Source organism: Rhinoderma darwinii, chromosome 13 (genome assembly GCF_050947455.1).
Source record: "Rhinoderma darwinii isolate aRhiDar2 chromosome 13, aRhiDar2.hap1, whole genome shotgun sequence".
Taxonomy (NCBI): Eukaryota; Metazoa; Chordata; class Amphibia; order Anura; family Rhinodermatidae; genus Rhinoderma; species Rhinoderma darwinii.
In genome coordinates, this window is record NC_134699.1 from 56,520,515 (window position 1) to 56,545,567 (window position 25,053).

General features: G+C 42.8%; 1 protein-coding gene across 4 annotated transcripts in view; it reads left to right on the forward strand.

Annotated features, from left to right (window-relative positions):
• Positions 1 to 25,053, forward strand: part of RPTOR (regulatory associated protein of MTOR complex 1) — a 220,386-nt gene that overhangs the window by 115,132 nt on the left and 80,201 nt on the right. For all 4 annotated transcript variants that reach the window (XM_075846163.1, XM_075846165.1, XM_075846164.1 and 1 more), the window contains exon 4: positions 20,769 to 20,927. In XM_075846163.1, coding sequence (XP_075702278.1) covers positions 20,769 to 20,927 — 159 coding nt within the window. The remainder of the gene's footprint in view (positions 1 to 20,768; positions 20,928 to 25,053) is intronic.

A 25,053-nucleotide genomic window follows, 5' to 3' on the forward strand; every position in this document is an offset into this window, starting at 1 on the left:
ATTTTGGACTCGCTCAGGCTCTTGGACCAGGGTATGACTGCACGCCCTATAGCTTCGACCCTGACTACATAGAAATGGCGTGCTTGCTTGACCACTCTACTGTAAGAACAGCTCCCATTCTGGCGGACTCAAATGTCCATTTATTGCACGGATGGCCATTCATTTGAGTAGCCGCCATGTAAAACTACATTTCCCCATTGCAGGGGAAATGCCTGGCTGGCCACGACTTCCCCAGAAAGATCAGGCTGCGGCATTCTAAAAAGGGATGCTCCAATGAGACAACCCCTTTGAGGGTAAATAGCTAGCTAGACTATGTTTGGTCCTGGAGGAACAAAATAAATGTTCTTTGAATGGTATCTGTTGAAAAACCACATATGTGGCTCCACATGTATGAACAACATCCATTGAAATCCATGGGGAAAAGGGCCACAAAAACCTAGTGAATATAGCATCCTCTGAGGGGTCATTTGAAGTTCCTGAGCCCCTATTCTAAACTTGTAACAGGGACCCCAACTGTCACGCTTAATTTATAGTATTGGTCTCCTTATATGGAACCTTTTTGGGACCCTTCATGTCCTCTGCACCCTCTATAGTTATGCCCCCAGCATATCTTAGATTCTCATTAGGGATATTGGGATATTATACACTTGAATTTTGTAATACTGTTTGTTTGTCCCAGTAAAATACCGCAGCTGGAGAACGTCCGCTGAATCGCAGTGTGTCAGCCCAGTCCAAGGGTGGCTGGCGTCAGACCCATGATTTGGAGCGCTTATTGATTCCCTCAGTACAAGTCTTACTCATCCTACATTTTATTCCAATGTCTCCTGGAAATCAATATCATTAAATGGAATTAGTCCATTATAATAAGTGTTAATAGCTGCCCCTGGATACAGGTGAGGGAAAGGGTTGTTCATCAATACTACCATCGTAACATCTAATCACTAACTAATTACACATGACCAGGCGGCCTGATCATCACATTGACATAGATCAGTATGTCGCCTATTGATTTTGCTTTACCACTATTCTAATATAATGACTATACTAGAATGTTTAGGACTTTTGGCAAAGTATGATTCTCCTCTGAGTATATGACTGGAAATTTATAGTAGAGCTTCACTTGGGGTAACCATTTCCATCTAAGTATGATCATTCTATCTTAAGGAGGAGCTGTCTGCTCTCCTGTGTGGTGTAGTATAAAGGATATGTCCGTTCTCCTGTGTGGTGTAGTATAGAGGAGCTGTCAGTTCTCCTGTGTGGTGTAGTATAGAGGAGCTGTCGGCTCTCCTGTGTGGTGTAGTATAGAGGCGCTGTCGGCTCTCCTGTGTGGTGTAGTATAGAGGAGCTGTCCGCTCTCCTGTGTGGTGTAGTATAGAGGATCTGTCGGTTCTCCTGTGTGGCGTAGTATAGAGGAGCTGTCTGCTCTCCTGTGTGGTGTAGTATAGAGGAGCTGTCAGCTCTCCTGTGTGGTGGTGTATAGAGGATCTGTCAGCTCTCCTGTGTGGTGTAGTATAGAGGATCTGTCCGTTCTCCTGTGTGGTGTAGTATAGAGGATCTGTCAGCTCTCCTGTGTGGTGTAGTATAGAGGATCTGTCAGTTCTCCTGTGTGGTGTAGTATAGAGGAGCTGTCAGCTCTCCTGTGTGTAGTATAGAGGAGCTGTCAGCTCTCCTGTGTGGTGTAGTATAGAGGATCTGTCCGCTCTCCTGTGTGGCGTAATATAGAGGATCTGTCAGCTCTCCTGTGTGGTGTAGTATAGAGGATCTGTCAGCTTTCCTGTGTGGTGTAGTATAGAGGACATGTCCGCTCTCCTTTGTGGTGTAGTATAGAGGAGCTGTCGGCTCTCCTGTGTGGTGTAGTATAGAGGAGCTGTCAGCTCTCCTGTGTGGTGTAGTATAGAGGAGCTATCCGCTCTCCTGTGTGGTGTAGTATAGAGGAGCTATCCGCTCTCCTGTGTGGTGTAGTATAGAGGATCTGTCAGCTCTCCTGTGTGTTGTAGTATAGAGGAGCTGTCCGCTCTCCTCTGCGGTGTAGTATAGAGGAGCTGTCAGCTCTCCTGTGTGGTGTAGTATAGAGGATCTGTCCGCTCTCCTGTGTGGCGTAATATAGAGGATCTGTCAGCTCTCCTGTGTGGTGTAGTATAGAGGATCTGTCAGCTTTCCTGTGTGGTGTAGTATAGAGGACATGTCCGCTCTCCTTTGTGGTGTAGTATAGAGGAGCTGTCGGCTCTCCTGTGTGGTGTAGTATAGAGGAGCTGTCAGCTCTCCTGTGTGGTGTAGTATAGAGGAGCTATCCGCTCTCCTGTGTGGTGTAGTATAGAGGAGCTATCCGCTCTCCTGTGTGGTGTAGTATAGAGGATCTGTCAGCTCTCCTGTGTGTTGTAGTATAGAGGAGCTGTCCGCTCTCCTCTGCGGTGTAGTATAGAGGATCTGTCAGCTCTCCTGTGTGGTGTAGTATAGATGAGCTGTCAGCTCTCCTGTGTGGTGTAGTATAGAGGAGCTGTCAGTTCTCCTGTGTGGTGTAGTATAGAGGAGCTGTCCGCTCTCCTGTGTGGTGTAGTATAGAGGAGCTGTCAGCTCTCCTGTGTGGTGTAGTATAGAGGAGCTGTCCGCTCTCCTGTGTGGTGTAGTATAGAGGAGCTGTCAGCTCTCCTGTGTAGTGTAGTATAGAGGAGCTGTCAGCTCTCCTGTGTGTTGTAGTATAGAGGAGCTGTCCGCTCTCCTGTGTGGTGTAGTATAGAGGAGCTGTCAGCTCTCCTGTGTAGTGTAGTATAGAGGAGCTGTCAGCTCTCCTGTGTGGTGTAGTATAGAGGAGCTGTCCGCTCTCCTGTGTGGTGTAGTATAGAGGAGCTGTCAGCTCTCCTGTGTTCAGCAAAGAGGATCTCATCTGTTATTCCTCCAGGAAATGTATAATAAATTGACAACTAGGTGTTACCGTTCTTCTTGTTAATGGGGTGGGTGTCAGTACATAGTCTGATACTGTCCAATCCGTGCTGATGCCTGTGTTTTGGATCTGTAAGGGATTTTCACACTTTCCTTCATTCTTTTGTTGTTTTTTTTGGGCCTCCGCCCACCAAATTAAAAAATAAAAAGTAGGTAGCTAATTAACAGGCCACACATCTCCGCAACTATTATGTGTATATCCAGCCTTGCAAACACATTTAAAAAAATATATTGTCCGTGGCAAGAGCCTCATTATGAGAGGTGTGGATAGTCTTGTAGCAACTCTCCGGAGGATCTGAGAAAGTGCTAGATGTTTCTACATGTGCGCAGAGTATTACAAATGTTAATTCTTCCTCCGTACTTTAGGGAGCATCATTCCCATACATCCTCCCGACTTGCATCACTGAGTATTGATAAGTCATTTTCTCATCCTGAAAAATGCCGTTTTATTACAAGTCGAGCGTTTCTCGTTCTGGCAGCGTAAAGAAGAAAATCTCCAGAGCAATAACTGCGGCGCAGAACAAACTGAATTTAACCAGAAGAGAAAAAAACACTCCTGAATAAACATAATGAGCGTTAATAGAGTTAGTGTTTGCTGATAGAACTTGCTATGTTTTATTGCTCTGGTCGGGAGACTGTTGCGGCCTTTGTAGGCAGCCAATATTTGCTTGTGTAGATGTCACACAATGATGACTTGTGACATTGATCTGATTATAAATATGTATAGTCATAGATTTCTGGTGGCTCGATACAAGCTACTAGTATAAAAAGGCCAAGTGTGTCATCAACGCTGCTAATACATACAACTAGGAGAGATTGGCTGAATGCTGAAGACTTAAAAGGGCCTGGTTTATTATAGAGGTGGGGTCTTTCGTTCAGGACCCTCCTCTATTAGCCAGAGCAGAGAGCAGCTACAATGAACGTGTCTTGCTTTGGAGAAACACATCCCACCATTGAGATCAATGAAAATTGTGCACTTCTTCGTTTTCCCGTTGGTGGCTCTACAGAGAATTTTACAATTGCTGCCAGGTGTCCCCATAGGTTACAGCTGATCACTTTAGATCCCAGACGCAGGACGCCACGCTAGTTTAGGCTGTGTTCACATCTGCATTGGAGGCTTCGTTAAGAAAAAAAACCTCCGTCGCACATCTGGTCAAAAATTACAGGTAAATTTGCACTGCGACATGATGCATTATTCTTTCATGGTAAAATGATGGAAACCCGACAGAACCCATTGAAGTCAATAGGTTATGTTGGGCGCCATTGGTGTCCGTCATTAGATGTATCTGTCACTGGTGTTTTCATTATTCGACTCCTATGACTGAGCAGAACAACTAAAATATAGAAAGCAGATGTGAATAGAGCCTTATTATTGGGAAACTCTTTATACAAGCGCGATCACTCCAGGGTCTAAATTGACTTTAAGGCCCAATGCACACGACCGTAGATTTTATCCGTAATTACGGACCCATTTATTTCAATGGCTGACGAACACCATCCCGAATACTTACGGGAAAGTGTCCGGGCCATAGAAAGTTTCCGTAAAAAAAATAGGACATTTCCTATTTTTTTTCCGTTTACAGACCGTGCTCCAATACTTAAGAATGGGAGTACGGCCCGCAAATTCGGGTGACTGTCGGCCGTACCCGTAATCACGGACCGAGATTACAGGCATGGTCATGTGCATGGGGCCTTACTTAGGCATTGTCAAGCTTGGCCATCTTGGGTCCACTAGAGTAATTTATTTTCAACTTCAGCAGCAAATAATCTTTCTCCACTGTCTGCTTCAGAGGGCGTTTTCCACTGAGGGTCCACCAAAGGAATGGAGGATTCTGGTGTGTGAATTGGGCTCGGCCAGACAAGACTATTTTACACCACTTATGTGCTGTTGCCAAGAGCAGATATCCCGTTTTCATCCCCTTAGATAATTTCTAAGAGTATAGACGTACCCGAGGTACAGTTGCAAAACTTGCCATGTTGGTAGTGCAATGTATGGTGTGATGTGTCAATCTAAGCCTACACTAAATTTACAATTCTCCAAGTTACTTCTTTCTAGAAATTTCTCTCTTGAGCGATCTCTGAAACTCTATGCTGGGCCCTATTCCGAAAAGCTGCCTTACACAATATCCCATAGTCTGCTAATGGAGGTGCCGGTCTACAGTGTAGAATATCCTTTATACGTTGACCCCTTGTTCTGTTGTTGGGTTTCTCTTGATCATAAGAGGGTGCTGTAGGGAACTCTGTCCCCTTGATTTTGGCAGCCAACTTGGTCGCATTTGTTTCATAGGGCACTTCAATTGTTGAGATTTGGAAACTTCGTAAAACCAACGTAATCTGATGGGTTACACCACTTTCTTTAGCCACGGTGCTCCTTTTTTCTAGCAATTGGTGTGGGGTACCTGCTCACCCTCATCAACTATTTTCAATCATTGCTAGCGGTGCTTCTGTGGCCGAGTCCATGCATAACGTAGCATTGAAATTAAGATGGGGGTCTATGAAACAGGAACCAGGGGACTGGTTACCAGCAGGTCTCGGAAATGGCTATGTTAGATGTCTGAAGATAGAAAGAGAGAGCGCGCTCAACGAAAATAAAAAAAGTCCTCCTGCAATAACATAGAATCCGAGCTGGTTGACGTCGAACACCACCCCCCCCCCCCCGCCCTGCCCAAACTCATCTCTCTCAACTCCAATTCTCAACTAATACAAGGCCTCCCACACATGGCACCTTATTGCTCACCTCTTTAAAGTGAAAGATTAACCTCGGGCGCTCCAAAACCTCATTACAGTGCAGTCACCAGAGTTTAAGCCCGCAATCCGTGTGCCTATATATATTTATGTGTATGCTCTATGCTTCCTTCATGCATTGGAATAGATGTAATATGTGAATGAAACATACTGAAATGCTATTATCGGCATTATTTCCATTACAACCAATATTTCAAACCCTTGCTGTACCCCTGTACAGCACAATCGGAAAACGTTAACCATTGATTCGAGTAAACCATTTCATTTTGCATTTGGATATGCAATTGCTTTTGCTTTTCCTGTCAATAGGGGGCAGAATTACAGTAGTTGGTGTTACTTAAATTCAAGTCCTGCTTTCCTAATCCCTGTCGATCGGCTGTTCTCACCAGGGGAATCTGCAGCATTACATTCCAGTCATTCAAATGTATAAATGTATGGTCGATCATCGCATGGACGACTGGATCCGCAAGGCCTCATTGAGCTGAAGACCCCTCCTCTATGACATCCACAAGCCTTAATAGAGCATATGAACAGGAGTGGACCTGATTGGACAGTCCCTTTTATTGTGTGAGCACAGACCGGAAAACTTGCCCCAATCCCACCAGCGGTTCCATATTTTTCAATATTGGGAGGGTGTTGGTTAAAGTGGTGTGCATGTAGCGATATCTGCAACGATTTATTTTTTTTATGTGGAAAATTTGTTCCATTAGTCAAAATTTTTTTTTGTTAATTTGCAATGTAATATGTTGTCCAATAGCCAATCAAAAGCCCATTCAAGCGACCATATTATGGCTCTGTACCAATAGGGCGCTAATTTTTTATCTATGTTCTCCTTTTGCCGCCGTATTAAAAAAAATCATGATATGCTCCGTCTGATACCGTATTGGCGCCAATTTTCCCCCATCAATAAAGAATGAAAAATCTAATCTCTGAAAAAAAACTTTTATGGATACCATTTTCCTCCCGTAAACTATGACAAGGAGGACTGGATTTTAAGCAAAAAATACACTCACAGTACCCATACGGAAACTTACAGTAAAAAATGCTGTACCATATGGGAGTTCAATAGCCGTTTACGCATACATACAGAGTGCCGACTGGTGTCTATTTACAGACGGTCATGTGCATCAGGCTTAAAATGCCACGTTGACAACTACTTTTCTAAGCTAGAATTTTCTCACTTCCTTTGATTGATCTGACATAATCAGTAGGGGGCAACAATGAGCAAAGAAGAAAGCTCCACCCACATTGACAAGAACTTGAATTCTCTACTTCATCCATAAGAGTGCTATTCAGAATGAAAAAAAAATACATTTAGCCAAAAATGTTTTTAAAATCCCTTTCCTGTTCAACTTCATTAATGTTTACTGCATCATTGAAATGGGTATCGGTGGTGACCGGTGTTTCCCTTTTAATTTTCCCAAAACCGTGGTTTATAATAGTTGGTTATTATGCTTTTTTCTGTTCCTGCTGAGCTGTAAATGGGATTTATATTGTAGCTGTGACCTTGGTTACTAAGCCCTTGATATGTTTTTGCTGCATCCTAAAGCATGTTCTATTGGACACGCCTGTCTTACTACGCGCCACATCCAGATTAATTTGGAAGTGTTACGCCGCTACAAATCTCTTTTCGCTGTGAAATAATTGAGAAAAGAAGGAAGCGAGGGGGGTGGTACGGTGTTGTAATTGGGCACAGACACTGCTGATTAGTGTGTTTGTACCTAATTGCACAGCAAGCTCTTGTACAGTGCTTGTTTTGGCAGCCTTGTGGCGCAGCGTAACGTGCCCCAATGCAACGGGAAAATAGAAGAGGCAAAGTGTGTGAAGCTGGATGCCAAGTCTCTATCCTGCGTCATGCATTGCAAACTGGCACACACTGCTCTGCTCTTTATTAACACTTTGTGACGCTCGCCCATCTATACACGTCAGATACATTCTTTTACATTGTGATTTCATGGCCACCAATGTCCTGTCTTCATGGGCTTATCCCTTCGAGGGGCTATAACTATTTAATATAAAATCTGCTGGACACGTAGCATTATCTGTGCAAGAAATGATCTATTGTGATTTATAGATGACTGGTAGGAGAGCGCACAGGAGGCAGGAGAAGAGATGGGTGGATAGAAGATGATCTAGGAAGATTGATTAGTCTTAACATACTGTCCTCAGAAATTCCTTTTACAATTCATCGGGCCTTCAGGAAGTCGCAGCAGAATGTAAAACTTTTTTTAAAGGGATTTTCTGGTTTAGAAAACATTTTAAATACCCCATTCCTTCTAAGTTAATAGAGAGATGTTCCTCGTTTAGGACCTTCATCTATTAAACTGAATGGAGAGGGGCTACGCGGAGCATCTCGCACATTGGACTACGAAACGCGTCCGTTCATTACATGGTAATTCATCATTTTTCCTGTGGTGGCGCTGCAGGGAAATTGAGCACCACCTGTTGGATTCCTGCACAGATTACAGATGATCGTTCTCATCAGTTTATTCCCAGTGGGCCCTTCTAACAAAAAAGGGGTTGTCCTTTTTACTTAAGGAGAACCTGTCACGTTGAAAACGAAGTCAGACCTGCAGGCAGCATGTTATAGAGCAGGAGGAACTGAGCAGATTGATACATATCTTTTGTGGGAAAAGATTCAGTATAACTCATCATTTATTAATTTGAACCTCTGCTCATTCTGGGTTTAGGAGTCGAGAAGGCGGTCTTACTCCGTGATTGACAGATATATCTGTAGGCATGAATCCATGAAGCTATGTTTCGGAGGTAATGTGCTTCCGACTAGCGACCATTTTATTGGCCTCATAAGCGAGCCGATCAGCCAATCAACGAGTGTTTGCTTGTTCATCGGCTGATCATTTTACACAGGGCAATAATTGTGACCCGACCGTTCCTATGAACACTCGTTTACCCGATCATTGACCTGTGTGATCAGGGCCTTTACACGGGTGAAGGGATTAGAATAGCAGCATGCTGGTCTTTCTAAGCTGACAAAGACTGAAGCCTTCCCAGAGTATTCCAATGAGATCCAAAAAAAGACGAGAAGACCATGGTCTCGAAACTATACTTCTAAGATCCGCCCTGCCAGTTCCCCGCCATTGTTCCATTACTCCGCAGGGATTTTGAACTATCTGGTTCTAGATATTTCTCTAACTGTTTGTAATTTCTTCCTTCTTGAGCCAATGCCAGGATAGTTTTGCTCCTGCGCAACCATAATTCATACTGTCTGACTCTGATCGGCATTCTTAATGAGATCTCGGCTGGCCTGGTATGGGGTGGGATTTCCCGAGGCTCGTTCATTACATCTTTTCTTGCCTGATAAAAATCTTAGCAGAGATTACTCTTCGGCATCATTTGTATGTGTTCATACTTCACCCGTTGGATGCTAGATCATTGCCTTCCCCTGTTGTTTCTCCAGTATATTTTTTCCTTATAGCAATGTTTCCACCCGGCTAAATCAGTTTCTCATATGCATTTCACGGCTTAGACCAAGCTCTGACAGACCTTAATGAGGCTCATTACCTTGAGTGTATTAAGATGAAATTTCAGGTTTGTTGTAGGCGTCTAATACATTTTCATACCTTTCTTTCGACTTTTGCCCTAGTAGACTTAAAAAAAAAAAAAAAAAAAAGGTGCCCTAAACAGTTAATATGATCGGATGGTTGCTTCATCCGAAACGAGGCTGTATTTTAGTACAGCACAGATTTTTTAATTTTTAAAAAAAAAAAAGTATATTGGCCGAGAACCTCTTATATTGCTATTGTACAAGGTGCAGCATATATGTTTTTTTTTATATAGTATACATTATATTTAGTTGCTTTTAGTATTTTTCTGTGCTTCGCCCACCATTTTGCATTCCTTTTGAATACTGACTAGGCTTTGCTGGGATTAAAGATTGTTAGTTTTTGTTCCGTTTGAAAAATGTGATTTTGAAATAATTAGATCAGCGATAATTTTTCACCTATGAGGATCGATGTATGAATTGTTTGACCAGTCCGCGATTAATAACTGCAAAGAACTTATTAGTTTTTGATTCAAAGCCTATGGATCCAGAATCAGATAGTGATTATTTCCGTACCGCCCACACTACCTGTTATTTAATGGAAATATACCTAAAGAGGTTGTGTCCTTTTATTGAGTTTATTACTGCAGTCCTTTCTACATGAATGGCCTCTGTTTTCTTTAACAAACAATACTAACTATATTCGCATTGCTGTCAACTTCAGACTGGGGTTCCTTGGGCATTCAAGGGGTTAATGTTTTATGACCGAACGTTAGGATTGGTTATAGAGCGTTAATCTTAAAAGGGGTTATCCACCGAATAGGTGATAAATGTATGATCGATGGGGGTCCCCACCAATCACTATTCAATGTTTATGGGGCCGACAGAGAAACAGCTGAGCGCTGTACTCCGCTATCTCCGAGTGCATAGACATTGAATGGAGCGGCAGTGCACATACGCGTCCCCCGCTTTATTAAAAATCCTTTGCCGTGAGGAGGAACGGAGGTCGGGACCCCCAGCGATCATACATTTATCACCTACCTTGTGAATAGGTGATAAATGTTCTTAGTAGCAAACTTATTTAAGGAGTCCAAAGAACATCTAAGATGGTCATGTTGACCTGAAGATGGAGGGTCATGTACAGTCCCTCACCATTGAAATGAATTGAATTTATGTTAACCGGGGAGTGTAAGCACTCAATTGTTTCCATAAATCCTATTGATTTAAATGGAATAAGACCACGTGTGCTCTCCTTCATTAAACAGGACTAAAACCATCCCGTTCTTTTACCATTGGGGGGTCCCATAACTGATGCTAGACCCATCTAAGGATGTTTTCATGCTAATTTAATTTCCATTGAGAATCTGGATAGCTGACCATTAGTTATCCACTTCAATGTTTATTTTTAGTTAACCTGTCCCTATGGTAGAATCAACCTATTTTTTATTAAAGTACCCCATCCTGCGTTTTCCCAGAATACTTAGTTGACTAGTCCGAATAATGAAGTCCGGCTTAAGACCCACTCACCAATCCCATTCTGTGTTGTAGTGCCCAAGTCTGTGACCTCAAAGGAACTCCCCAAAGTTACATGTGAAAGTCCTTTTTATCCAAATTTCTGTCCCAATCTCAACAGGAAACTCCAATAAAAAAAAAAAAAAAAAAAGCAGACTTTGACATTCTAACATTAATTCGGAAGTCCTTTAGGATCCCAAATGATTTATTTTTTTTTTTCACTGCTTGCGCTGTTTTCTAAGCAGGGGTCTAAATAGGTTTGTCCCGTTGCTTAGTAACAGAGTACGAAGCCAGTGGGTGACGCTGCGGGATCTATACACTTCTGCGGAGACTGCGCCATCACTTGACAAGGTCCTGAAATTGGTTCATACTGTGCAATATGCATTTTCAATTTTGGTGGTTTGGCAGTATCCTCTGCTTATATTTCCGTAGATGTTTGTTATTATGCGTGTTTACTGCAAGTTTTATGTCTGTTTATGGTATTTTTATGTCGCTGTTGAATAAAAGTTATTAATAATGAGACTGTTTCCAAATAGTAGCACAGGAGCAACGATCCGATTCGCTTCTCCGTATACGGTATGAGAAAGTGCCCAATGCTTTGTATTTGCGAGAGGGCCCTTCCGACCCTTTTGGTTCTCGGATGATGCTCTATATAGTTAATTATTTAGCAGGCTCTCCTTCTAACTTGCTGCTGCTGGGTCTCAAACTCGAGACCTGCTGAACGGAAGAGGTCGCTCTTTTTTCCAGCAAGTGATTTTTTTTCCACTTGCGAGGAAAAAATGCCTCCGCTGCCCATTGAAAACAATGGGAGGCGATTTTGGTCATTTTTTGGAGCGGTTTCCGAGTCAAAAACAGCGCCAAAAGCTCAGTGTGAACTAGGCCTAAGGGTATGTTCACATATGGTGTTTTCGCTGTATCTTTTGGTTAAAAAAAAGCATTATTCGTGTATAGTATACTAGGTAGATGAAAAAAGTTCAGGCAAAAGGGGGCTTACTATGCCTTTATCACTCAATGGCCCGCATAAACCTGGTGCCAGCCCTGGGTCACTGTGTCCGTTACCCTCTTCATCTGAATTAGTGCTGTAAAGTATTTGTTACTGAGGTGAGTACCTGCATCTCCTAAATTATTAAGCGCAATAGAGTCATTTTTTCAATAATGAACATTATCAGTTCTTCAAGACCTTTTCGTTCTTTTGCCAGTGTTTAACCCTTTTGCTGCCGGGACAATATTCACACTTTTGACAAACCCAAATAAAACTGAATTCTAAAGTTATTTTAAAAAAAACCTATTACACCCTCATACCCATATATTTTCTGAGAGTAGACAGTTGGCACGTTGTGAAAAGACCTCCCGGCACTATACACTCTTGGGCACCTTAATGCAATTTTGCTTTAAAGCGTAACTTTTTGTAAAATAATAATGCATAAAAGCTCATGTTTTTGCTAAAAGTCTGACCCAAGCAGAGCCTGAGACGCACAACATCTTCTAAAAATAAAAGTAGTTGTGTTCACATCATCATTCCTTTCCGCTGAGGGGTTCTTCTGGAGGTTTCCGTTGGGTTAACCCCTCCATGGAAAGGCAAACCGAAACCTAAGCTTCCGTTTGCATCACCATTGATCTCAATGGTGACGGAAACCTTGCTAAAGGTAACGTTTCAGTTTGCCTTTCCGTTGAGGGGTTAACCCGACGGAAACCTCGGACAGAACCCCTCAACGGAAGGGCAACGGTGATGTGAACAGGCTCTAAGATGTGTATAGTTCATACACGTCACTTATGTCTATGTCTACATGCACAGATCATCACATAACCACCAGAGAAGAGATAAAAAAAAACCTCTGCAATCCTGATTCCGGGAAACATTTGAATCTTGAAGTCGACAAAAAGCCTGATTAGGCGCATCTGCTCATTCCTTTGGTAAATAACAAAAACACGACCCCCCCCCCCTAATGTGACACATATTTTCTGTGATTGGTAATAAGGTTGATAACTTGAAAAAAAGATTCTGTATCCCACCCTGGGGTCACTGCAAGGCTGTACAGGGGGTGAAATGACTGATTACAGGGGGTGATCTTTCTTCCTGCTCTCACTTGCAGCCTCCCCCCCCCCCTCCCTTACACAGACACAGAACTAGGAAGTAAAATCTTTCATGCTCCCGTCTTAAAACTAATGAACCGCCCCAAAAATTGCACCTAGAATATTGAGCTTGGTATAATTTGAAAGCTAAGATTCCGAGCTTGAACTAGTTGCCAGCCTATGACAAGCATTCTCGTCCTGAGCGACAAGACATTGCCGCATCAGGACAAGCAATACCTATCATGCTGATCGCGCAGGCACAATGCGATCAGGAGCAGCACAATGACTATAATAAACAGCCGCAGCCCCACTGTAATCGGTAGAACAGAGAAACCTCTATCTCTGCCGTAAACCCCCTTGAGTCAGCTGTAATCTGTAGGTGAACCTGGTAGCAAGTGTTCAATTTTCATGCACTACCTCCGCAGGCAAAATTAACCATTGCTTATTTCCCATTGAAATCAGGGGGCTGTTTGGATCATGCAAGGATGTGACAGGTCCTCCAGAGCTAGAGATGTTCTTTTGTAGTCTCTCTCCTCTCTGGCTTTTAGATAAGGCTCTCAAATGGGGGGGGGGGGGGTTCCCCACTATATCAACACAGACTAACTTAATAGTGGATTTTCTAAACCAGATAACCCCCTTAATGACAACATTGGAGTTTGTAAACTAGGTTAAGGATCTTCTAATTCTAAAATATATATGTTTGGATGCCTCAAGAGGTAGCATGGTTGAGAAATATTTGCTTTTGATCCACTTCAACTTACAGGGGTTGTCTCTGTGGGAGAGTAGGGCGATCCATGTATTAGCTAAATGGCAGCAATGTAATACCACATTTCTCCTAACTTTACCAAACCCAAAATGATCAACTGAACGCCACAGTGGGTTTTGTATAAATTGGGTTGTCTGTGATGAGAATAACCCCTTTGAGTAGTATACGATATAACAGACACCCACTAGCTTCTACTTGTTAAGGCATCTTATACATGCCTTAAAATTATGGGTTCTGTCAGGTGACCAATGCCCTGTATGGGGCAACCATGTCGTAACTTGGACTGAAGACCATTCCGTGTTAGAGATCTGCAATTTGCTTAATACCAACGAAGCTCTTTGTAAAGAAAAGTTCCCTATGGACCGTTGCTTATAGCATCCATAAATAAGTATCTAGTGGGTGATCGTGCTCTTCAAAAGAAATCCATTTTCTCTTGATGTAGCCTTTTTAAACAACCTTATTAGAATGCAGCGATAACTGCAAGCTCTGGGGTTTCGACGACGTGATGTACTAAGCCGTTACATTGTGATCTGGGCAAAGTCTTTTGATTGACCAGAAAGTTTAACCAATACAAGAATTGCCATCTCAAGTGCTTTTCGAGGCTTCACCACTTGTAATAATGGTTACACGTCAGCAAGTTGTCTGCATCCCTCTGAAGACAGATGGAGAGCTCTGCACATTTTAAGACCTAGATTTGCATTTCTTTGGCAACAGAAGCTTGTTGACCTTAACAAACATTCTCTCCTTCGTGTCCCTGCTGGGTTTTTCTTATCGATTTTGTTTTACTTACTTTTGTTCCTTGCCACTAGCTCATAAATGCACATTTTTACTGTGGACGTGTGTTGTTTATGCAAGCGAGTTCTGTGCATGGCCACTATCATACCCTTGAAATTGGAAAGGTGTCGTGTTAAAAAGTTATCCGCGTTGGACAATCCCTACTTGTTAGAAGGGTTCCTTGACAATAAGCTGGTCCAAAGTGTCGCCTGCTGGGACCTTCAGCTGTAATTTGTGGAGAAATCTGGCCGTAAGTGGTCAATTTTCCTGCAGCACCACCACAGGAGATATCAAGTATTACACAGTGCCTATTTAAATCAAGTCTTTTTGTGTAATTCAGGGCAGGGCAGATCCGCCAAGGAGGGAGACGCTTTTTTTTTTTTTTTAGCTGCGGTAAACTGAGTGCTTTTTTAAGGCGCTAGTGTTTTGCTGTTGTGCTCCGCTTATTAGTCCAACTGTAAATCTTAGACCACTCAGACCGAGTGACAGTCTTCATCTTTTTTTGATGCCGTCAATGATTATTTGACTGTTCCCTGCCCTCCCTTGGCTGTCTAGTCATAACTATGTATTCTTGGATGATTTGAGTTTTCTTGTATATGGAAAGATATTTTTTTTTTATCACTTGGAACTTGGTATTCATGAACAAGTAAGTGGAAGTGCTTATGTTCAGCAGAGTGCTCTCGCTTCTAGGTTTCTGTAATGACCGGAGGTAGTCAAGTATGTAGTCAAGCATGCATGGCCAACTCTTTGTTAAAAAGTTGTTTTCTACCTATTTGGTAAGAGTCCAGAGGGACAAAAAAAAAAAAACAATAGACTTTAGGAGCCAAGCAAAGCTTTCTATTCAACAATAATAAGTTTAGATAGATGTCAGTAGAAGACAACCCTAAAAGTTTCAATTTCAAGGAGCAATGAATGGCTCCCTGGATATGTTTGGCCCAGGGCTGCGCCAGTTTAGCCTTCTGAATTGTCTGAAGATCATATTGTTGGAATTCGGCTGTCACCTTCCATTTTACTTCATATAATTTCGGCAGAGATTGAATAATTTTTTTACCCCATGTACTGTCTGCCAAAAGGTATGTGGACACCTGACCATTAAACCTATATGAGCTTGTTCAACATCCCATTCCAAAACCATGGATGTTAATATGGAGTTGGGCCACTTTTGTGTCTATAACCGCCACCACTAAGGCTGACCAATCAGCGTCATACACTTCTCATTGTTCCAGCCCATTGTTACAGTGTGATTGTGCAGTGAAAGTAGCTGGAACAATGAGAAGTGTATGATGCTGATTGGTCAGCGTCATACATTTCTCTTCACAGAAAGTAAAAACACGCCCAGTTGTCTATTAAGAAAGTAATTAGCATAAATCTAAAATTGCTCATAACTTGCTCAAATATGATAGTTTTTCAAGATAGAAACCACTGTTATCTACATTACAGCACCGATCAGATTATGTAGGAGATAGGGCTCTTATAATCTGGTGACCGAGCCTCTTTAAGTTCCTCCACACCAAACTCCTCACCCCATGTCTTTATTGACCTCGTTGTATACACAGGGGCACAGTCATCCTGGAATAGGAATGCCAACCCCAAACTGTTACTACAAAGTTGGAGGCTTACAATTGTGTGAAAACTCTTTGTATGATCCGAATTAAAGAGAAACTTTCACCTGCCCATACGTGTGCAGCATGTAATAGGCAAGGGCTGCACAAACCCTGGGGCACTTTACATTCTTTCCTATATTCCTCTGTTTAGATATCGGTGGCGTTTATATTTGGCACCTGATATTTAAATAACCCCCTGAACGGTCAATGAGGCGTGTAATTGGCAAGGGGGCGTATAACATCGCCGTGACACTGTCCAATCCGCTACGGACAGTGCCACAGCAAGAGCTAGAAGAGAGCGTGTGCGTGCGCACGCACGCACACTCACTCACTCTCACTCCAGCTTTCGGCAGACAAGGACAACAAGACTGTGATCTCTCGTGCGAGAGCTGGAAGACTGAGTGAGAGCGCGCACATACTCTCCTCTCCAGCTCTTGCTGTGGCACGGTGTAGCTGATTGGACAGTGTCACAGCGATGTTACACGCCCCCTTTCCAATTACATGCCCCATTGACCGTTCAGGGGGTTATTTAAATTTCGGCCGCCAAATATATCGGCACCGGTATCTAACGGATGGAGATAGGAAAAAAATGGAAAGTGCCCCAGTGTTTGTGCAGCCCTGCCTATTACGTGATGCACGTGTATGGGCAGGTGAAAGGTTCTCTTTAACATAACCCTTCACTAGGCCAAACCCTGAAAAACAGCGACAGACAATTATCCCTCCTTCCCTACAAAATTTTACAGTAGGTACTATGTAGGTAGCGTTCGCTTGACATACGCCAAACACAGATTCTCCCATTAAACTTCCAGATAGTGAGACTGGATTCATCACTCCATAGAACACACTGCTCCAGAGTCTAGTGGTGACGTTCTATACACCACTCTAGCCGACGTTTAGAATTGTGCATGGTGATCTTAGGCTGGTGTGCAGCGACCATGAATATTTATTTCATGAAGTTCTCAACACACCGTTCTTTTGCTAAAGTCAATTCGTGAGGCAGTGTGGATCTCTGTAGTGAGTGATACAACACTGGCACAACTAGCTGGGCATGTCCGATTCTTTTCTCTTCCTTAAACCAGCTCTTGATTGTCTTAATCATGCCCGCTTGTCGAGCATGGCGCATGAAGTGTCTATAACCTCAACAACAAAAAAGTGGAGTACAGCAGGTACACCAGAATTCTGGTTCAATTTGAATAGGAAATCTGCCCCACGGGGGCTGCTGAATTGTTTTTCTACAGCCACACAATCAACATGAAGAGGAATACCTCATTTCAAGATGAGCATCTGTAGAATGAATAAATGATGATTCTTACTGTTTCACTAATTAGTATGATTAATTAGGATAACGTGGGTAATGTTTTCTTATGGTTGTGAAAAGGAGTTCTGATGCTCTTTTGTGATGTGATCAACCTCCTTCTGCACCTATTACCACGTAAACGATGGAGAATACAAAATTTTTATTGAATGTGAGTAATGTTTTGTTGCAATCTGGATATAACACCCTATTATGTTTAAAGGGGTTTTCCAATACCAGGCAACTGATAACCTATCTACCGCGGTCTCCGGGCACCAATCGTCCATGCTGGAAGCAGATGGCTCCGGTCACGCAATTGCGGCCGTGCTGTAGTATTCAAATAAATAGGAGCAGAGCTGCAGTTCTGCTGCGCGGTCCATGTGCAATGTACGGAGCCAACTGCTTCTGGCTCCGTACACTGCATAGTGTGTATTGACATCCGGTGCCCGTAAGCAGCCGGAGCAGCTGATCGGTCCGGGTGTCGGACACACACCGATCATATACTGATGACCTATTCAGTGGATAGGTCATCAGTTGTCTGGTAGTGGGAAAAACCCCTTTAAGAGCCTGTTCATATCTGCATTGGAGGTCCCATTAGGGACCTCTGTCATAGATTCGGAAAGCCACCAGCACCCCGGCAAAACCCATTAAAGTCAGTGGGTTCCATCGGGCGTCGGTGTCCATTGCACAAAGGAACCAGCGCTTCCGGTATTTTCATTGTTCTGCTTCTCTGACTGAACGGAAAAACCAATGCAAGTGTAAACCAACCCTAATACATGCGTAGGTTCCTGTTTTCTTAGAAAGTTTCCAAAGGCCCTTTTACACGCAACGGTTATTCAAAGGTTCCTGTGTCAAGGAGCCGATAGGCATTTCCATCAGGACAATACTTTCTGCTGTTTGTAGGAGTTACCTTCTGGCCAGGTCAGGAACATCATTGTTGCCTAGTGAGGTATACGGTTCTTAAATCATTAACGCCCGATGTACATCATAGGCGGGATGTAATTCTGGCACAATGCTGTTCATCATGGTGATCATACGCGCACAACAGCTGTGCCATTGACATCACCAGCAGTGAACCTCCCACAGTAACGGTTAAGTACTGACCGCACTGGGCGTAATAAAAGCCCTCAGGGCTGTCCAGTATTAGTCCTTGGTAGGCCATACCTTGGGTAGTCTCATTTACCAAGTGCAGATAAAAGAGAAACAGACAGTTTTTTGGGTATGCTGCTTTTTTTTCTTTTTTTCTGCTTAAAAACATTTCCTATAGTTGGCCCTCTTGTGGCATTTTTTATTTTATGATTTGTGCAGTAATGTTGCTGGTTCTCCCATTGTGTGACTGTACGTTCGGAATGTATAGTGCACCTTTTAAAGTATCCACTTGATTCTTCTCTTCCCTTTGACTAAGATGAGGTGTAGTTCTTATAAGTGGCTTGATGGAGCAGCTACTTTTTACACAAGGTGGTTTAGACCCGGGTGTATGCAGGCTGGCTTAACGGCTATCTGTAGATAATCTGAAGGGACCTCATCTTGCCATTAGGTCAGGTAGCTTGAAAGCCGGAGGTACGAAGTGCCCCTGTAGTGGTGACCCGTTTGGGCAGCTGAAAATCACTTGAGGATTTGAGAACTCACCTATTTTTAGCCCAGACTGGCGCAGCCTTTAATGTGAATAATTTTTATACCGCCAGTTCTTAGACTGGGCCGGCTAGCATAGAACTTTATCTTTTTACGGTGTTCAGTTTTACACCTTTCTCAGTAGGATCATTCAGTGTTCGTTGCCCTTATGAGATGTCCTTCCTGAAGGTCTAGATGTGGGTGTGTGGCCATCACGTACTGCACCCCACTGCAACCCGGCTCTCCTCTTCAGAGGCGAGACAAACCTAGACTTTGAGCTCTCGGGGATGTTTGGGCTGCAGCCTGAGCAGACGTCAGACCACAAACTGTTTTCCCAAGGTTTGGCAAGTGCAGGCCACTTATCCCTCACACTTGCGGGGTCTCCTGGCTCAGAGGGTTGCAGAATAAGATGGGGACCCTTCTTTTTTTGTTTTCTGTGTGGCACTTAACAATTTTTTTTAAGACCTGGGTAAGAAAAAAAAACATGCTAAAGAATACTATAAAAGGGATATTAGGTTGGTTGCCGCATGTTTGCAGATCCTCGGCTCTCCTGCCATTTTACTGTACCACGTTGCCTTCTTTTCTTCCCATAAAGATAATGTTTATGGCACATTTATGTTTGTCGTCTTTCTTTTCTGCTGTTTTTTTTATGCTTCGTTCCGTGGTTCCGGCACAGCGTTTTTTCCTCTTTTTAATTTGTAACGAGCAGCTCCTGTAATGAGTTTGAGCCAGAGGGATAATAAATTTCATCTTTGCACATAGCTGCAAATGAGGGTTGTAAGCGCACAGTTGAGTAGCTGCAAGAGCTCTATATTATGTTAATTCAGTTACTCCATAAAGTTTTATATCAGCCAATTTGTACAGATCCTTCGCAGACTGCCCCTCGCAGCGAGTCTGTGCCTTCTATACGTGGTTCTTTAATTTAGCAAATTTTCCGAAGTGACAACGCAAAAAGAGCAATCGTAAGTGTGTGTTTACGTACGAGGGCCTCAGTGTATCTAACCTCAAACACATAAGGAGATAATTCTTTCAATTACATGACCGTATTATCCCGTAAAGCTGTATGTGATTGCTGGGAAAAATTTGTTTGAAAATACAGTACGTAGAAATGTCTTTGAATCGTGGCATGGTAAAGGGGAAAACACAGATTTGGGTCGAGTTTACATCACTTTCCAACAAAAAAAAATGGGAATGCCGTTTCGGAAAGGCTTGTCTAATTTACAAAGCCCATTTTAAAATTCCTCGTTTGGGTATTACAAGACCTTCATCAGTTAAACGGGTTCTCCACTTTAGACAATCCTACTTTTTAGAAGGGTCCATTGACATTAGGCTGATCACAAAGTGTGCCCCTGCAGGGACCCCCAGCGATCATCTGTAATCTGTCGCAAAACCTGCCAGTAAGTGTTCAGTTTCCCTGCAGCACCACCACAGGTGAAATTAGGTATTACATAGTGCCCATTCAAATCAATGGTTTGTGCTAAAACAGGACAGGTGTTCCAGAGCGAGAGATGCTCTTTGTAACCTCTCTCCGCTCTAGTCGAGAAATTAGGTTCCTGAACAGAGGACCCCCTCTGTTAACCTATAATTTCCTAATAGGGTGTACACTAATGGGTTTCCAAAACTGGACAACCCCTTTAAACCAGAGAGGAGAACAGCTGCATAAATGGTCTCCCCATCTAGAAGAACTGATATGTACCCATGCATTACATGGCAGTCCATGATTTCAAAAGGCAATGTGTAATGCTTAATTTATCCTGTGGCGACGCTACAGGGAAATTGAACACTTGCTATTAGGTCTTATAGGCTAGGTCTCCAAGGTTGTTGTTTTTTTTTTTATGTTTTTGGGTATGGAAGGGAATTGTTTTTGTATGTTTGTTGTTGTTGTGTTTGTAACTTTGTCCTAAAGTTTGGTTAATGAAAGTGTTGTTGTCTTTTTCTTTAATCTAGGCCCGGTATAAGCAGAGTCTAGATCCCACTGTGGATGAAGTGAAGAAGCTCTGCACTTCCCTGAGAAGGAATGCCAAGGAAGAGAGAGTGTTGTACCACTACAACGGGCATGGAGTTCCGCGCCCTACAGTCAACGGAGAGATCTGGGTTTTCAATAAGGTTGGTAATTCTCAAGAATAACCTGTTCTATGTCTGGGTTGTGGAAAGTTACATAGTTAGTACGGTTGAAAAAAGACACGTCCATCAAGTTAAGACATAGTCTTCGGATACGAGAGTTTAAGTTTTCCCAGTCTAGTCCTGAAAACAGGAATTCGATGAGGAGTTGACAAAAATGGGGACCTTGGTTTTTAAAACGTAATATATTCCACTGCTATATCCATAAGTTCACTTCTAGCGATAAGCTTGTCCCACTATTGAAAAGCGTTTGTGTGCTACCCCTTGAAGATGTTTGAAATATTGAAGATTTCTTGAAGATATGCTATATAGAGATCCGAAGAAGTAGGGTTTTGTATTGGAGGTTATCTTACAGACCAGAGAAATATCTTCTTGGAGAATGCTGTGGGTCTTCAAACGAGAGGATCAAAGCAACTCCATGGAAAGTTTTGACTGCCAAGACATTTGCAGAATGTAAATCTTGCTTTTTCATGCCATTTGAGATTCAGATCTGGCTATCAGAACAAACAGAATATAGGAAGTTTTCACACTCACTATGCAAGCACTGCATGGTGTCGTCATGCGAGGAACAGGGACCCAGTGTGACATATTTGCCTTGGGCGTCAAAACATTCTGTCCCGATACTGTGCATGGCGAAAGTGTCTGAAAAAGATATCACTGTGAAAATGAATCTTGAGTTTTATTTCTACCTTTATAAACTGCAGGAACAAGATTTTTGGAATAACTTTGGTCCTGTGATTACAGATTCTATATTAGGCCCCATGCACACGAATGCGTTTTTGCGTCCACAATTCATCCACAGAAATGTAGATGAATTTCGGGCTCATTCATTTCTATGTGGTGTACACGGTCCGTGCACTGGCCGGGAGCCCGGACCGCAAAAAATAGGACAATGTACAGGCCGCATTTGCGGTCCGGGTCACTGATCTAAATCTGTGCACAGTCCGTGATTTGCGGACGGCCCGCGGATGACACTCCACGGCTGTCCGTGCCGTAAACACGGCTACGGCCGTGTGCATGAGGCCTTATATTGTGAAAAAGTAAATGAAAGTTAATGGACTGGTAGAATGAAATAACCAAATGGTAGACTAATAATATAATGTTTTTAAATGAGCGAGGCTTTGACAGTCGTGAACATTTAGATATTTTTGGGCAGTCCAACTTAGGTTGGGTCTGAAGACAATCCAATATCGGTTGTCCACTATAGACTTTAGATTGTCTGCAGACCCAATCCTAGTTGGCTGCATGTTCTCAAAAAATATCCAATGTCCTTGCCCACTTTCCTTTTGAGTGTTGCCAACATTAAAATATTTTGTAAGATTTGGGCATCTCGTGAACACATGCTTGGTTGCTGGTTGACAAAGGCTTATGTAAAATAGGTGATGAACCTCCTCACGCCAAATCTTCATGGCCTATCTTTAGTTGGAGCAGTAGTCCTCAATCTGTCACAATCACTATAAAAATGTTCCTAGGTAGGGGCACGTAATGTTAATAGTTAATTATTATTTTTCCCAGTTCTATCGTTAACAATCATCATCATTAAAGGGCTTGTCATCGAGACCACCCCTGTTCATATGCCATTCTGGCAGACTTTTATGCATCTGAATGGCTGCTGTGTAATATTACATTTCCCCTGCGGTGGCAATGTCTTGACAGATAATGCGTCCCTGGCAAAAGTGGGGTTTTGCAGGGAGGTGCCACATAAAAGGGGTTATCTTTGGTGAGATTATTTTTATTCAAGGCTTGTTAATGTTGTTTGAAAGATTAGGTTTCCAATACTCGGATGAAGTAAAAGGTGATATTAAGGAGGGGGGGACAGGAGTAGCACACGTAGTGTCAAAACTTTAAGATATACATTATCTTTGCACCTCTGTCTTTGACAGAAGATGGGGTGTTGGGTGCAATGGGGAAAATATAACCTGTTCATCTGTTTCCTTCATCATCCACTGTAGCTAGTTAGTCTGGCCATACACTAAAGGTTTTGGACGGCCAATTTAGACCATTTTCTGCCGACAGTTGGTGCCTTTTTGGGACATAACCAACTGTGACAGACGCCGACCGATATTTGTGGGAAGGCTGATCTGTCATGGTTGTTTTTTGTTTAAATTTCGGGGGTTGTCGGGTTTTACATACCAAACAACAGATCAGCATCCCATCAACAGAAGCCTAGACCAGACAGAGATCGATCAGTGTTTTAGTTTTTTTTACTTATGGCGTTGTCATCCAGAACGACCTTCACGGACCAACCATGAACGACTGGTGATTAAAAAAACGTCCGTCAAAAATTCCAAATGTATGGCCAGCTAAATCTGTAGACCTCAGATCTGTGTATGTTCCTAGATCAAGAATGAAGGAGTAAATCTAGATTTACTGTGCGAAAGCGTCATAGACGTTGGATTCCATGCGTCCGCCTCGTTCACATACATAATTGTTCAATAATGGGTTTTAGTGTGTATGAATGGCTGTATTTTGACCACTGGAACTTGTGTGGGTGCCTCTCCGTGAGTGAATGTATTAGTAGTGATTTTATATAATCTTTCCAATAGCAGCTTTTTATTTCCCCTACAACCATTGTACAGACTGTCCTTGCCATTGTATCAGCATTCAGAAAACGGAATAATTAAATTTAGCAGCTGCAGTGTTCCTGACACTTGAGGAACAGCACAAAGCCGCCTCATCTGATGAAGATTTTATATGCACAGATCTGCATAAAGAAAGTGAGCAGTCTTCATATAGTGCAAGACGACATACAAGGCAGAGAGGATGGTGCATCAAGTCTTCTATCTCCCGACGTCTCCTACTCTACACCGGCGGGGTTACCTTATTGCTCTGGAAATTGCATAGTGGGCCCTGCACTACCCCTCATTTACCAGTATAATCACCATCTCTATAAAGTCCCCTGGTACCCCTAGATCAGAGATGCACAACCTACAACCGAGAAGTCACGTGCAGCCTACAATGTCATTTTGTGCGCTCCCAACTATCAGGACACAGATGTTCGGCCCCAAGCTATGAGGACACAGACATTCTCTCGATACTTCAGAAAGACATGGCTGTAGGAGTTTTGAAGCAACTTAAATGGTCTTCATTATTCCTAGTGCGGGCATGACTGCTATCCTCTTTTTGGTGCTATTTTAATCCCTGTGTCACGCACAATAAAAGGGTATTCCCTTTTGAGACATCCATCTAATATGAGGTAGAGGGTTCCATCTTTGAGACACCTACATGTCCCTGTCCAATGCCTATCCCTTGTCCATCACTCTATAGAGGAGTTATGGTCTCTCCATTGTTGTTTATGGGAGCTGGGAAACGTTTGCCTGTTTCTGTGTTCTCCCAATAGATGGGAGACCCGCAAGTGGAACCTCCACCTATCAGACATTTATGGCATATACGGTCTCAGATGGATATACCCTTTTTCAGTTTTATTGCAGCCCTTGGTATGGTTTAGTCCGACAATGTAGCCTATGGACTAGAAAAGGCTGTAGATCTTCATATCTGAGACCCCTAGCTATGTTTTTCGTAACTGGGCCTGGTGGTCATTGTAGGGTGCGCATCTGCAGTAGAACAACAGGTTTAGATCAAAATATCTGATTATTTACAAAAAAAATTCAGTGTCCAAATTATCTGTGTTCCTGTCAGTGTTTTTGAGATTATTTGGAAAGAATTGTAGACCTCAGCAGCCGGGTGGCTTACCCTACTTTGGATATCTCTCTATTAATAAAAACTCTAGGAACTTGGTGGGACCAGTTATTACTCGAATGATCGGAAACCAAACTTAAGAACTTTTCAAACAATTCCTTATAGTATCGGAATTTATTTGTGTCTTTTATGGTCCACCACTGCTTAAAATCAATCAACCTTCTTTGCCGGCTGACACGAGTACAAGTAGGGCTGTTTTCATGGAACATTAAAGCATTATAGAGGTTGATGTAGATCACAAATGCCTCAACAAGGTCTTCAATTCATAAGGTTTGATCATTGACCTCATCTAGGTCCTCTATTTAGGACAATTGAAGTCCTCAAGCTGTGAGCTTCGCACAGGAACTTTTTGCAGCTATCATAATGAGGAGGTGGCTTCCAAAGTGAGGGACGTCCACCTATGCGATTCAGA